General features: G+C 35.1%; 2 protein-coding genes across 5 annotated transcripts; one reads left to right on the top strand and one right to left on the bottom strand.

Annotated features, from left to right (window-relative positions):
• Positions 1 to 1,347: 1,347 nt before the first annotated feature.
• Positions 1,348 to 2,874, top strand: LOC136413848 (transcription factor MafB-like). The gene has a single exon (XM_066397583.1). It carries the CDS (start codon positions 1,484 to 1,486, stop codon positions 2,417 to 2,419), a length of 936 nt encoding a protein of 311 aa, XP_066253680.1. The 5' UTR covers positions 1,348 to 1,483; the 3' UTR covers positions 2,420 to 2,874.
• A 6,546-nt stretch (positions 2,875 to 9,420) lies between these two features.
• Positions 9,421 to 14,490, bottom strand: LOC136413706 (spermine oxidase-like). 4 transcript variants are annotated; one of them, XM_066397392.1, is made up of 11 exons: positions 14,419 to 14,490; positions 13,550 to 13,736; positions 13,272 to 13,498; positions 12,991 to 13,216; positions 12,558 to 12,937; positions 12,305 to 12,499; positions 12,021 to 12,248; positions 10,788 to 11,026; positions 10,069 to 10,734; positions 9,774 to 10,011; positions 9,421 to 9,718 (listed from the first exon to the last, which is right to left on the bottom strand). In XM_066397392.1, the coding sequence occupies exons 1-11, from the start codon at positions 14,433 to 14,435 to the stop codon at positions 9,475 to 9,477; spliced, it is 2,847 nt and encodes a 948-aa protein (XP_066253489.1). In that variant the 5' UTR covers positions 14,436 to 14,490; the 3' UTR covers positions 9,421 to 9,474. The 4 variants fall into 4 exon arrangements, with proteins under 4 accessions (XP_066253489.1, XP_066253491.1, XP_066253492.1 ...); XM_066397394.1 differs by lacking the exon at positions 14,419 to 14,490 and adding an exon at positions 14,275 to 14,373; XM_066397395.1 differs by lacking the exon at positions 14,419 to 14,490 and adding an exon at positions 14,100 to 14,172.
• Positions 14,491 to 15,667: the final 1,177 nt, after the last annotated feature.

Genomic DNA, 15,667 nt, shown 5'->3' with positions numbered 1-15,667 from the left:
ATATGAGAAACTTTATGCCAAAAAACCAATGTTGTATTTCTTACATGTAAGCAATGAAAATTAAAGTTTGGAAGAATAATTGAACAAATACATATGTATGTTCAAGAAAATACCGCTTTTCTTGGAGAAGGCAATTGAAAATTGTATGCTGATGATTATTGAGAAATCACGGGCGTGGAAACCAGTTTTTCTATCCCTTACAACTTGGAATAGTTCTTCATTATTTTTATCCATAAAAGAATTTACTTTAGGTGCTTTTACTTGCCGTCTGGGTTTGATTCCCCCATTTTTCAGATCCCATCAGAAGTGAAATCAGTTCAGACAAAATGTTAAATTTTGCCGAAACTCTGTGGCAAAAATCTAGTTTAGGTCGATGGAAAGTTGCAAAAATCACTCTATTCCTCTATTGGTATTAGAGACAATTTGTAATAGAATTTTAAATAGATTATAATTTTCTTTCAAAAAACACTATTGCATGCATAAACCGAAACAAAAAAATTGGCGGGCATCTACTTCGGGTCAGCTTCATAAAGTCGCAACAGACACCGGTGTCTGCTAATATTTTGTGGTATCAGGTCGCAGAGAATTTTAAGCGTGAAACTAGTTGTGGTGTCTGCTTTGAGTCAAATAAGCGCTTGTACCTGATCAAAAAATTGTAAAGCTACTGTCCCGTAATTAACTTTTTATCACTTATTCACATCACAAAGCCATAGAAGACCCTCTAGCTAACGTTATGAAATTGCTACGGAAAGGTCATACTTGTCTTCTTCCGTCGCGCAAACACGTGTCTGCTCAGCTTAAGGTGTCTGCTTAAGCGCTGCGAACTGTGTCTGCTTAAGTGCTACGAACCGTGTCTGGTCTGTTCTAACCTGGGTTGGAAAGTGAAAAAAATCACTTTTTTAGGCGATCTCTCGATCGATATTACGTTTGGCGCTGAATGCGCTAACGAACAGTCTTCTATAAAAACTGAAAATTGGGCGAATATTCTATAACAAGTTGGCCCTACTTTGAACCGAAACTGCCGATAAAAAGGCCCCCCTATTCTGATATCTCCCCTCTAATAACAGAAACCCATCCATATCACCATAAAACTTTTAACCCATTTTAACTTTTACTGACCCATATGCTAGTATCTTACGACAATGCCCGGACATTTCCAGCACACTATAAAATTCCAAAACACCCCAGTATTACCCGCTCTCCACTGGCTGTGGAGGTATAAACAAATTCCTGACACTCTCTTTCTCGCACGTGTCCTCAATGTCTAGAAGTCTCTTTCGCACTGCTAACCAGGGGCGGTGCCTCCAAAAGACCGCCCCCTGATTCCGGGACTATCCCGGAGTAGCCGCCAACGATGCCAGCAAAAGATTGTATACCGCCGTCGCGAAAGCATCGTCGCGAAGCCAGTGTTTGCCGATATACGATTAAGTGTTTCCAGTGTCCACTCCATAAAAGTGCATAAACGGTTTTGAATGTGGGTAGCATGGAGGAGGACCAGCAGCACATGTTAGCTGATAAATACGTCCAGGATTTCGTTCTGGATCACCTGGAAGACATTACAGTTAAACGAGAAGAAAAGCGTCAGTACATCGAATCTATTTCGTGGTTGCACCACGACGAGGACTCTTCCAGCAGGATTTGTGCCAGGCCTCAGAGTTGGGAAGACCACAGGAATACTCCAGAAAATATGTACCCGCCACAGATCATGGTCAACATGGTGAATCCGGACACACCTCCACACACATCTCCTAGTCAATCTCCGGGGGCGTACCACCCTCCAGGTCTAGAGGAGGATCAGCAGCAAATGATGTGGCTGCCTCAGATCATACGCTCAGACCCACAGCCTCTGGACCTGAGGCCTCTGCACTGCATGGGAGGAGATCCTGATTGGGAGAGGCGAGGATATATTCCCTCTGGAATGGTGTTAGATGACCCAAACTCCCCTTATGTGGTCCGCCACAGGAGGCCCCAATCAGTGAGCTCTGTCGCCAGCCTTTCACCTATGGTGGGCTTGCCCAAGAACGACAGTGGGTATTTTACCAGCGATGGTTGCAACACTAGTGGTTATTCTACCTGCTCAGACGACTTAGGAATCAGCGACAAACTACTCATGTCCCTGTCAGTAAGAGAGTTGAACAAAAAACTGCATGGATACCCTAGAGAGGAAATCATCAGGCTCAAACAGAAAAGAAGAACCTTAAAAAACAGAGGTTATGCTCAGAATTGTCGCTTCAAGAGGGTACAGCAACGACAAGACCTGGAGATCACCAACCGGAGTCTCCAGAATGAGCTTCATAAGACCAGATCAGAACTGGCTAAGGCATTGCAGGAGCTAGACCGGCTCAAGCTTCAGCTGCGGAATCAAATGCCGCAGAATTTGAATTGCGAGAATCAGAATTCGGCAGAATTCTACGTTTGACATCACTTCCCGGGTCGGAGACTATAGTGCTTACGACCCTTGAATGCCCTTTCAAGAATGGCGTACCCACTGAACAATAAGTGATTTGGACACATCAAAGTTGGTGACAAAAAAGTATTATTAACGGTGCGTTTTTGTTTTTATGTTATTTTTATATTTTTATACTTAAGTTTGTTATTAAGGTTTTTTAAAAAATCATTTTTGGTGGCGATTGTTTGCTATTATACGAACCAAAAATATCATTAAAAAGTTAGGAAAAAGCATATCTTTCCCTTACCATATAGGATTTGTTTTGAAATGTATTATTAGTTTTTAAATTCATCTTGATATATTTTTATATGAACGGGATCGTTATCGCATCCTATGTGTTACGTTTAAATATAATATATTTAAAATATGTTATATGTAAAAATGCGTGTAAATAAAACAGTTTTAGCGATCATTAAGAACAACAATCGTATTTATTTTTTTTGAAAAGGCACATTCTAGAATTATCTACAGTTGCCTCTCAAAAAACCGAAATTGCATTCCTCCAAATTAGAGCACAGATTTTTTAACCTTTTCCGGATTTTCTACAAAATTTAGCTCTTATGTCTAAATAAAACAAACAGAGGTGTTTTTGTAGAACTTAACCTAAAAGGAAAAAAATCGGAAAGTAAAATTTAAGTGAAAAATTTGGACAAAAAATGTTTGTAGGACTTAACCTCAAAGATAAACATCTTTTATCTAAAATTTTCAACAAAATTTTATTCTCTAATAGCATTTTTCCCTCCAAAATCTCCTACTTCAAAAGAGAAAGAAAATTTTTACTCTAATGAAAAGTTCAGATCTCCTATTTCCAGATACATACCAGTGGATTTTAAGTAGAGATTTTCACTCCATGAGCAACAATTGATACAGAGTGTTAGCTGATCTTTAGCTGTTTCATGACAATGCTATTTCCATAAAATCTCAGATACACAGAAATCTGGAATTTACATTTTTTGGTAGTCTAATTTAGGTTACCTTTGGAAACAAAACCAACGAAGTACTTGCAATATTACCTTAAAATTTAGAAGTTTTATAAAGAATTCTATAAGCCGTTAGGGTCAATGAAACATTGGGGCACAATAAGCTCTTTTTCCAAAAATTTTAAAAAAATTTCCAAAATCAATAGTCAAATTTTTCCCTTACTTTTTTATATTCTTTTCGAGTTTTTCTGAGCACGACCATGATATTTACCGAAGATTGACAGATTTCGTAAAAGACTATATAAGTTTATCGAAACTAGGAAATTCAGTAGCGTATGTCGGTTTCCAAACCTGAACTTTGACGAATTTTCTAATATAAGAGACATAAAATCTCAGAAATTTTCCTGATTTTGGTATTCTTTTCAATTTTTCCTAGGCAAGACCTGAAATTTGGAATTTGCCGAAACACAGAGAAATTTTATCCAAAATTCTATAAAATCAGGGGAGTACCTGGACTCACAGAGCTGTTGGCAATTTTGCAAAGTGAAAGAAGTGAATTTAACTTTTCTCTGATTTTCTAGACTTTTCAAGACCTTTTGGTAAGACCCTGATATTGGTAGTCACCATGACATTTACAGATTTGGAAAAAAACTCTATGAGCTTTCATAGTTTATGAAATACAGTAGCGTACACCTATTGACATATCAAAGACAATTTTCCCTAATTCTTAATTTTATCTTCAGGCCCTCTTGAGTGCGATTCTGATATTTACATTGGCGCCTAAAATTGACGGACTTTTCATAAAATTTAGTTTAACTAGTACAAACATTTCATTCATATCGCATTTTTCCTAGACTTTTTTTAATGCGCCCTTTAACCCCCCGGGTCCCCCACTAATATTTTTATTACAGTTTTTTTATTAAACTAATACATTTTGCTCTTAATTTGACAAGACCTGTATAAAAAAGCTCTATGAGCTTAGAGACTACATGATTTCTTAGAGCTTTTACGAACTTTTCAAAAATGGTAAAAATGAATAGATATTGTTTTTTGTAATTTGTTGCCGATATTCCTAACAGAGGCGAAAACTGAAATGATGTCTTCATTGCAAATCTTCCTCAGTTTGAGGCTAATATTTGCACTATCACCTTAAAATTGACAAATTTGATAGACAACTCTATAACTTTCAGCATCTAAAAAACACAGGGTCCTTAGAGCTTTTACCAATTTTCCAAAATTCGATTGAGGAAAAGCAACGTTTTTTCTCAGTTGTTATTTCCTTTTCAAGTCCTCTTAGGATCTACATTAATATGAAATACAGTGAGTTTTTATTAAATGAGGGATTAAAAGAAAACTTGTTTTGGTTTTTTATGTCAAGGTCGTGAGTATGACTCTGATAGTTGTAATATCCACATAAACTTGGCGGATTTTTTTACAAAATTCTTCGAATTATAATAGTATTTCAAAATTAATGAAGATAAATAATCCACAGTATTTCGTAATTTTTTGTTTTTGTTTTTAAATCCTCATGAATACGGCCTTGATATTTTCAATATCATGTCTAAAAATTGATAAGTTTTACAAAAAACTCCATGAATTTACATAGTCTATGAAACTGAAGTCTTATCGTTGTTGCTAATTTTTTTTAAATCAATGAAACACTAGTCATTTTTTATAACATTTTTTATAACTATTCCTTTTAAACTTTCTTCAATACAACCCTGAGATTTGCATTCAATTTACAATTTTTATAGAAAATTATGAACTGCTATAATCTCTGAAATACAGTGGCGTACCTAGATTCTAAGAGCTTTTACAAATGTTCCAAAAATCATAGTTACGAATGATTTTACAATACTGCCATAAATTAACTGATTTAAAAAACTTTATAAATTATTACAGTCTATTTTAGATAATAGGATAACTCATGGTCTCATTAGTACAGTAAATGACAATCTTTTACGGATTTTTCAAAATAATAGCGATTTTCTGTTTATTTTTCGAACCTTTCTAGGTACGGCTCTGGTACTTTTAAAATCGACATAAAACTTACAAATTTTATTCAAAATGAGCTTTAATTATCGATAAAATAGTGTCGTAATTATTATCTGAAATCTCGCAGTAATTACGTGTTCCCTAAATCAGATTATTGAAAACATGAATAGCTCAATTTTGTCCAGTTTTCAAACCTTCCTGGTTACGACACAGTTACTAGTATTACAATCATAAAATTCACATATTTTTTAGATGATTTTATGAACTTTCGCAATTTGTGAAAAACAGTGGCGCACTTCCGTTCTCAAAGCTTTTTCCAACCTATGAAGCTTTGAATATAAAGGAGATGAATGGTCAAAAGTTTATTCTCATTTTTAGCGAGTCAAGTTTTGGTACGACTCTAAAGCTTAACATCGCCATAAAATTGACAGATTTTATCGAAAACTGCTTGCTTTCATAGTTTATGAAAGACATGCAATGGAGTACATCCATTTCCTAAGGTATTGCGAATTTTTCAAAATGAAAAATTTAAAGATCAATAACTTTTTTCGGATGTGAATCGGTCGGTATTTCAAATTTTTTATGTTTTGTTCTGTCCGGATTACTTGAAGATTTGGACTTTGAACATTTTAAATGTTATTCCGAGATTGTTTTTAGTAAAGAAACATCTAATTAATTTTGGTATATTTTAAACAATTTTGACTAGTTTCGAGTTGTATTAAAAAGATTGTCGGAATTTCTTATATTTTGAAAGATACTTCTTGATTGAAGAATCTACTTCACCTCGTTCTGATCAGCAAAATATTTTTAAAAATTTTCGCACATTTCAAAAGGTTCTGAGCAGTTAGCGAAAATATACATAAGAAATCTTAGCCTAAATGTTAAAATCCCTCATTTTCATCGAGAAAGCTTCAGTCTTAGATAAATCTGCATCTCCCCTTTATCTTCCTAGTGTTGAAATAAAAACTTCCCAACGAGAATTTAAACTTATACACAGTACCAGAACCGGAATTTTATAAACATACGCCCTGAAATATGTCCCGCTACGTCACAATGCTCTGGCAATATCAACTTTATCGCTGCTTAAGCAGATTTATGGGGTTTCAGATGTGCGCCCCGGCCGCAGGAAAAACTCCGAAAAGTCAGCTTAGAGGATTTATGAGAAAAGCTTTTCTTTTAATAAACACCGCTGCAGTCTGACCGGTTACATTTTATTTCGATAAAGATAAAAATCGAATATTGATGGGAAAAATGTTTGTTGTTTACGACACCGCAATGAATTATAACTTTAAACTGAATGAAATTAATGAGCATTAAACAATAGTGAATTTATCCAAATTTCAGTCCGCCATAATGTCAAGGTGTTGCAATAACGTCCAGTAGTAATATCAATAATTCTTGTGACACACATGGTGGGTTGATTTCTCGACTCCTCATCATCAGTTCTACTCTCCAAATCCGGAGTCACCTTCCTCAGTAGCCAAATTGACCCTATCTTTTCAACCCTATGCATAAGTCGACTTTTTCCGATCGTCTATGGAAAACTGAACTATACCATCATAGAGTCATTACATGGAAAATTTGAGCAATTAACTAATACCCTTCTCCAAACCGCTCGTTTGCAGCCGATTGTTTAACAGCATAGCTGGGGGGAGCGCTTCAACCCCTGCTCCCTCTTATTTCAATGGCATGCTGCATCTAGGACAATACCGCTATTAGACCCGACTAAATGACATAGCTTGAATGACATCCCACTGTTGGTTTATTGGCTAATCTTCCGCAGAATGACAGTGATTATTATTATTTATTCGGGGCGCATTCGCGGATTTATGACGGAGTTAAGGGGACTGTTTACTGTCGGGGAGTAATTAAAAAATGTTTAGGGGGTTGAAGCAGGAAATACTTATTTGTCGCAAATTTAGACTCGAGCGTTATAGGAAATTGTTACTCTTTGGAGAGTGCGACCAACAGATCCTCGCAGATATAAACCAGCGGAGTTCGGTTGGCCATCCAACCAAACAGGTCAACCGATTTAATATTTACAACGAACTGAAGGTGCTGTCGAGTTAATATTTTAGTTCGGAATTTTAAGTCCCAACTTAAACCAGCACTTGCAAAAAGTGAATCTTCTATTCAACTAAGGATTAATGTGGTGATGAGTTCTCTTTAAGCCCTGAAAACTCTGCTGTAAAGTCATTTTTTACGAACAATTTTGGGATTACTTTCTGCACTTCCGGCTTATTTTCACATGCAAATTGGACGAATTGTCTATCACCCAAATGGAAAAACCAACAAAACTACATAATTACACCTCCGCGTGGTAATTAAGGCCGGAAAAGCAGACTGTAATCTCGGTGGATTACCGGAACGAACAACAAATACGCCGTTGCCAGTTAAAGGGTTAATATGCCTGAAATTTTAATGGTGAACAAATACCGGCGGGAGGCCAAAGGGTTATGTTTACCCATCAATTCGGGAGACCCATTGAGCGAACGAAAATTATTCGGTTAACTACCAACATTCCGAGATTTTGAGTTATTAAAAGTTGCATGAAATACAATAAAAAAAGACGTGGGGAGTCTAGAAATTCATCGGTGCAAGAGAAGAAGCATTAGGAGTTGATTCATCACCCTTTGGCTCACATTTCAAAGAACCTTCTCAATGCGGACATAAATTATAATGTCGGCCTTTCTATAAAGCCTAAAACGTTTTGTAAATACTTCTCCTATTCTATAACAATTTCTGAACACATTATGGTTAGTTCGCTTTCGCAATCCCATAACTCAGCGAAAAATTATCGAGTGTTTACGTTGGGGTCATATAACTTTAACACCTCATCCGGTTGAGACAGAACTGTGCAATTTAATGTCTAGTTTTCTAGAAGATTGTAATATTTTTTGCCAATTGTTATCTTGGTATGTTTTTCTGTTGTATTGCCTCGTGGCAGTCATGGCTGAGGTATCAATGGGCAGATAGTGTTTAATACTCATGAATGAAAATAGATTACTGCTGAGCTAAGGTTTTCTAACTATCTCTCTAGTACCAAATTATGTGATAAATTTTTATAATGATCGGCTGGATTCATTCATGATCGATTCGTTTACTGAGAATTACAGAAATTTGTTCTAAGAATTAGAAATCGTCCCTCCGCCGCGTCTCGTCGTGCAAAATCAAAACCCAACACATATTCTGGGTGTCCCAGAATTTATGCGCCAGCAATTATTTCAAAATCCCGTAGAGCTAGAAGAACGGTTTAAATACAAAAGTTATAAGATGGTGATAGAGGTATAAGGCTAGACGTAATTTTAAATATACCTGGTGGCTCAAAAATGTGCATTAAATTTCAACTTTTTTATTTCAAATAGAACCCTTTGTATATTTTCATACTTCTATAGATCTCTAAATTTCAATTTTTCGAAATATCTACGTTTGAAATATAGCACTTTTAACTTCTAAATCCCAGAAAGGAATGCAGGTGAAGCTAGAAGATTTTCTCTAAACTTTTAGTATCTACATAGACATCCTATATTTGAACCTTTCGAGGTTCAAGACATGTTATAAATTTCGTAATTCCTTATACCTCTGTGAATTGAAAAGGCATTAAGAAAATTCTTTCTTAAAGCTTCAGTAATTTGATTAATATGTTCGAGAAACTTTCAGGTCTGTATATACCGAAATTTTAAGCAGATTTCACTAGCTTTTAAACCCATAGAGCTCAGGATTTAAGGTATAAATATTCGATGCATTCGTTTAACTTACGAGACCACTTCTTGTTCACATTAGGTGTTATTATGAATTTGTACAGGACTCAAGAAATAGGATGGGAAATTACAAAAAGTCTTCAATTAATGCAAGATCGCTATATTTTTATCACAACTTCATAGAGGCTATGAAAGGAAATGGAAATATCAGACTAAATATAGAATGAAAAGAAATACTTTTAGAAATTAAGAAATTCTTTATGTCGTAAATTTCTATTCACCAGAGTATCCGGAATTTGAAACTATTCTCTTTAATTTACTTATTTTAATCGAGGTTTTTCTTCACTTTCTACTTTGTTACATCTCTTTAATAAAAGAAATTACCACACTAATAATTTTTTTGATTACTTTATCGGGCCCCATGATTAATATAATTACACAAAATTTGGGCCTGTTCAAAACCAGATTCAAAAGCACCATGTGTTGTCGAATAATGAGTGGAATGAACTGCTTCTCCTGCCAAAACAATCCTTGGCACTCCTCCTACGATAACAGGCTCCATTAAAACTCGTATTCCTGAATCTGGAGAATCACATTCTGGAGTGATATGGCAGTAGCTTCCTTTAACAAATTGATTGGAGAGCCATTGAGTTCTGAAAATAAAATATTTTAAAAAATAAACAATACTATAAGAAGGATAATAGGTACCTGATAACTTTATTGGGCATTGGCACTGTATAATTTAGCAAGAATTTCTGCAGAAATTGAGTGCATTGCTTGGCAATGACATCAGTGTGTAGTGTTTCTACTTGTTGAACCGAATCACCTCCCACCCAGGTCATTAAAGTGTTATCGTGGTGGAAGACTTCATCGAAACCAGTGATTTGCTTTAGCCATGAATTCTGTTCTTCAAACACATAATCTTTACCCCATAGTAATTGGAAACCTTAAAGTGAGTAGGTAATAATTATACCTTCATCGGTTATATTCTCTTAAATCTTACCCTTGCTGTCACCCCACCATTTGTAATCGTAAAACAGAAAAATTTTACTAATAGCCGCAAACCCCATATTTGCAATATTATCGATCAATTTCAAAGGTAAAACGTTGGAAAGCCACTTTGATTCCTTCAAAACTCCTAAAGAGGGAGTTAAGATTAAATGCTCACACACCACAGAACCTCCATCTTTAAGCTTTACTTCAACTTTTTTATCTTCAGTGAAACCAACATCTACAACTTCACAGTTGTATCTAATAGAATCATTTATAGGAAGACTCTCCATGATGACTTTAATCAAAGATTCATATCCGAATTTGAAATTCGAGTGAGCTTCATCGTCCAAACATACATAATCTCCCCATCTTTTTGAGCTGAGCCTAGATAGATCAGTACAGGAGTTGTCAATGACCTGAAATCTCACATGCCAATCATAGAGCTCCCTGAATATTTCTTTTTCTCGATCATCCAGAACTTGTTCTTGGAGGTATTGGGAAAAATGCTTTTCCAGATATTCTCTCAGACATGAAGCTGGTTCTTCAGATTTGGCCAATTTCGCGCAATCTTCCAAAATTTTACCTATTGTAAACGAGACTAATTCCACTGTAAATGGATCTATCTCATCACCATTGCTTCGCACATATTTACCAATGCCTTCTTCAGATTGTTTTTCTATAGAATCATTATAAATATTATTTGGAATCATTTTATTTACCACTACAAACCTTCCAATAGGTTATTTTCAACTGCAAGTTTGTATAGAGGATTATCTTTGCCATGCATCCATTGAGCACCCAAATCCAAAGGCTTACCATCAACGTAAATTGTTCGAATTCTACCTCCTGGTTGGTCTTGAGACTCAAATATTAAGAAATTGTTTAATCCACTTTCTGAAAGCCTGGTAGCAGCTCCAAGACCTGCCATACCAGCTCCCACAATGACAAACTGATAATGTTGGGTGTGTCTGAAAAAATGGTTAAAATGTGTAGATTTTTGGAATTGATTTGAAAGTACAATAGTAGAGTGCTTTTTTATTATATACTTCTAAAGGACTTTAAGACTGTTTTGGGATTTCTTAGAGATATTTTAACGTCTAATGAGATATTTTGATCAATCTACATGATGTCTAAAGGTTTATGATTGAAGGTCCTGATTTCCTTTATAGTAAGTATGTTTTTGAGAAATAAAATGTTTGGTGCAGTGCAATTTTGAAAGCTGGGAGGCATTTTTAAAGCTCGCTTAATAAAATTTTAGTGTCAGGTCAAGTCAGTCAATTTAACATTTTTGTTCCTATATGTATGTCTGACTTTCTATGAAGAGTGATACGATATAGTTGGAGTTTCTTTAGAGAATTTTGGATGTCTATAAGGGAAATTTTCAAGAATTGAGGTCCTTATTACCTGACTCTAAGACATTGTGGGATTTCTGAATTATTTTAAATGAGTTGCAAATTATTTTTCAAAATTTCTTAAAATTTTGATGATTGCAGAGTTCATACAAAATTTTGGGAGTGACTAAATATCTTCAAATTTTGACACATTCTAGACCTTTTTAAAACAATTTTTGGAAAAAGAAAAATAAATAGAATGAAATAGTCTTAAGGAAGAATTTTAGAGATATTCGTAAATCTGAAAGGACTTTTAAAAACTCCGCGAATTTACAAAAAATATAGCTCTATTGAAGGACATATATCGAAGTTTTCTTGAAACATTGATAGAGAACTAGATAGGATGTCAACTTTTGGGTGTTTTTGATGGGGCGTAAAAGTACGTGTAGCTGTAAGAACGTCAGAAAGGTTTGCAACAAAGCTGCATAGGAAATTTGAAATAAGGTTCAGGTCAAGAAACAATAATATATTATTAAAGGCACAATATGTATAAAATCTCATAGAGATTTGTTAGCAATAAAACAACTCTATAAAATATTAGTCTACTTAATGCATTCATCTTGATACTTACTGATAAATCTTTATCAGTCTTTCCGCTTCCCTGTACCCGCTTTCCACAGCTCCATGAACCGTTGAGAAGAACTTGTCAATAGTGGCTTCCCCAGCAAAGAGGATAATCTCTTTCTCATTAAAAACCAGAGGTTTGGCTAAATCCTCTCTGGTAACTCCTTTTTTTTGTGTTTCCACGCCAACATATGAATAAGTGCCTAGGAAGTTAGGGTTGGTACCCCATTTTGATCTGTATTGGAAGATATTAAATTATACGATTGAAAAGTTAATGCTAATAATAAGAACCTTAATATATTAGTTGGTTGTACTATTTTATAGTGACTGCCAACGAATTTTTTAAGTAGAAACATGGAAGCATTTAAAACCACGTCATCCTCTAATAATTCCACTTCTCTGTTCATTGGCCCTACCAACCATCCAAGCAAAATGTTAGGATCACTATCCACTGTGTAAAACCCGAATATGTCTTCCAGCCAAGACCTAATGATATATTAACTACTTTACTACAATAAATATAATACCTTTTATGAACTATAACCTTCCATTGTGTATAGGTCCTACAGGAAATTCTTCGGGCAGTAATTTCCGGTCTTCTTCAGTCCAAACAAAGCTAAAATCTTTTATCTCGCTTGGCCACCATTTTATGGGAAATTTTAGAATAATTTTTTGACAACACCCCAAAGGTATGTTGTCGATACAGTTAATTTTATAGATAGGTAAACTAGGCTCAAACCATTTTACATGGTTTTGTTTAAGAACCCCTATCGATACTGTTAATATAACGTGGTCGGCCAAAAATATCGAACCATCTGAGGAATGTACTTCCACGTTTTTGCCAATCCATTTCACTTTATTTACAACTTTATTCAGCTTTAAGTTATGTTCCATAAAATCCTTTTTAGACACATTGGCTTTATCCTAAAAGTATAACTTAAAGTAAACCGTTTGAAAACGTAGAAGGAGATAACTACCATCATAACATCAAAAATTGTTGAATACCCATTGGTTTTCCAGTGAATTAAGTGGTCTCCATCAACTTCTTCATACATGAATAGACTGTCTACAGCCACTGTATCTAAAGAATCAGCAGGGTCCATACATAAGTAGAACTTGCAATACCATTCTTTGATCATTTTGGCTATACGAACAATTTCTTTATTATTAACGCCATATTTCTGGTCAACAATAGCATCATATCTGAAACATTAAAATAACTAATAAAATCTGCAAACTGAGATTTTTTGTCACTTACTGATCATAGAAGTATTGTTTTAAAGTGGTCCTACTTTTTGCAGCCGCCTCTACATCTTCAGCTACATTGCACGCGATTTCATGTAGCTGATCAGTAAAGTTTTTGTTCAGTTTTTCTCCCACTGAGGAAAAATATGTGAGGTCGTGATATGTGGAGCTTTTTGGATGATCCACAAGTCCTAAATCTTTCACCATGTCGTAAACAGCGTTTCCTTCTTCACCATGTATCTATATATAATTTCATTTTATAGCGCACCTAGGTATAAATTTTGTACTAACCCATTGAGCTCCAAGCTCCACAGTAGTGCCTTCAAATGGAATTGAATGGATACGTCCTCCTATTCGATTTTCTGCTTCTAAAACGACAACATTGCTGAACCCATGAGATATGAGTTTGGCATATGCAGCTATTCCTGCAGCACCAGCTCCAATGATCACAATTGCGGGTTCCTTTTTTGGAGACATTCTGAAAGAGCAACTTTATTTGTACATGGACACTTAATACATGTTTCAAATAAAAAGGAAATATGTTCAATTGAACATAAACAGGTATGCTAAAAACTGAGAGGAAAAATGATACCGAGCGCTCTTTCGTATTTTGTTCAGATTAATAAGACTTCTATTTATAAGGCTTGACCAATTACGGGCTTAATAATCTCAGTCGCTTATGCAAATGAAGAAAAGAACGCTCAGATTATTATTTGGATACATAGAAAACTAAAACCACTTAGAGGTACGAACATAAATAAAATGCATTTTCGAATTTATTAGAAGTAGTTATAAACATTTTTTTATATTTATGATACGGGTCTATTGTGTAGGTACTTACACCTATACACCCTTCAAAAGAAACAAAAATTTTAGTTAAAGAAATGTCCAAAAATACCCATTCAAAACTCAATGGAAAACAATTACTGATGGGTTAATACCAATAAAGTATCTAAATATACAGTAATTTATCTTGCTTACAAGATAAGATTTTATTATATGAATTATGTACTTACATTATATGTTGTTGCCTAGGCCAGGCAACCTTGAACAGCTTTATTTGTGTGTGCAATAAATAACATTTGTGTTAATAACAATGTATAAAATTAATTTATTGGTATACAAATAGATACTTATGAAATTGACATTTATGGGCTCACACGTGGTAATTGAGCATGGTGTGACTGTATTAAATTTACTGATTGTAGTGCGTTATGCTCCTATACATCTATTTATACAGGTATCACCAATTCAAATGAAAACATACTAATTGTGCAAGTGGGACAAGGACCGTATAATGTTTAATATCCCTCTGACGAAGATCAACGAAATGGGCGGATCAGTCGGGCCGGCGGCTCCACTTTAATGTTTGGATTAGTATAGATTTCGCTGCCTTCGCGGTGATGGGATTTTTTTTAAATATCGGAGCCAAAAGCTCCAATGTAAATAAACACAAAAAAAGCAACTAATCCGTTACCAGAATTTATATTATTAAAAATTCTGAAACGGTGAGAGATCTGGTAACACTGAACTGACTCCGCCCACGTCAGCCCCTAGCCTCGCAACCCACTTCGTTGGTCTTTGTCATGGACGTATTAAACCTTATGCGGTTCTTCTCCCATTTGCACAATCCCTATGTTTCCAAATGACGAACTGGTGATATCTATACAAGGTATCCCAACTAAAATTTGCATCCCATGAAATCTCCGATTTCATCCAAATATGGGAAAAATGCTAAAATATGTCAATTTTAACTTGAGGGGGGACCAAATTCGATCTTGGTTTCAAAGTAACGTCTGCATCTCTCTAGCCACTCCTTCGAAAGCTTGAAATGGCAAGGTGTTTTTTTCAAATTTGAGCAATTGGTTTTTTAGAATCACGAAATTGTTGTAGGCTCATTGAAATTTTCAACATTGTTAATACAGTACACTTTCATTCGAATTATAAACAATTATTTTGGTAGGAACGGACTAAGAAATATGACCTTCTTTGCAGTAATAATTGAAATTTTAGCTTTTCTAGATTTATTTTTCTGGGGTCACTTAAAGTCTAAAGTTGATGGTACACCACCTGCATCTCTACAAATGCTTCGAAAACGAATCGTCGTAGAGTGCCGTTTAATCACGCCAAAAAATGTTACAAAACGTTAAAAATTTTCCAATCGCCTGTGTTATGCATGGAAGTTGATGATGGAAATTTTGATCAATACATTCATTAAATTAAATTGTTTTTTAATAACCACTTTTTGTTTCCTTTCAGTCATCTAGGCAGTGTTCTAAAAAACCAATCGCTCCATCTTGAAAAAAAAGCTTTTGCATAGAGAATGGAAGCAGCTTTAAAATATGTCACTCGGTCCCTGTTCCCATTTAAAGCTTTTGAAGAGGTGACTGGGCACTAGAGGGGTGCAGA

Source organism: Euwallacea similis, chromosome 15, assembly GCF_039881205.1.
Source record: "Euwallacea similis isolate ESF13 chromosome 15, ESF131.1, whole genome shotgun sequence".
In the NCBI taxonomy this organism is placed as follows: Eukaryota; Metazoa; Arthropoda; class Insecta; order Coleoptera; family Curculionidae; genus Euwallacea; species Euwallacea similis.
The sequence above is the reverse complement of the archived record's forward strand: the minus strand, read 5'-3'. Positions and strand labels throughout refer to the sequence as shown.

What these genes read in the sequence shown, in the direction of transcription:
- LOC136413848 (XM_066397583.1), top strand. Translation starts at nt 1,484, where the DNA reads ATGGAGGAGGACCAGCAGCACATGTTAGCTGATAAATACGTCCAGGAT.
- LOC136413706 (XM_066397392.1), bottom strand. An exon ending in GGACCTATACACAATGGAAG is followed by an intron (nt 12,500 to 12,557) that starts GTTATAGTTCAT and finishes ATATATCATTAG; the next exon opens with GTCTTGGCTGGAAGACATAT. An exon ending in CAACCAACTAATATATTAAG is followed by an intron (nt 12,249 to 12,304) that starts GTTCTTATTATT and finishes CTTCCAATACAG; the next exon opens with ATCAAAATGGGGTACCAACC.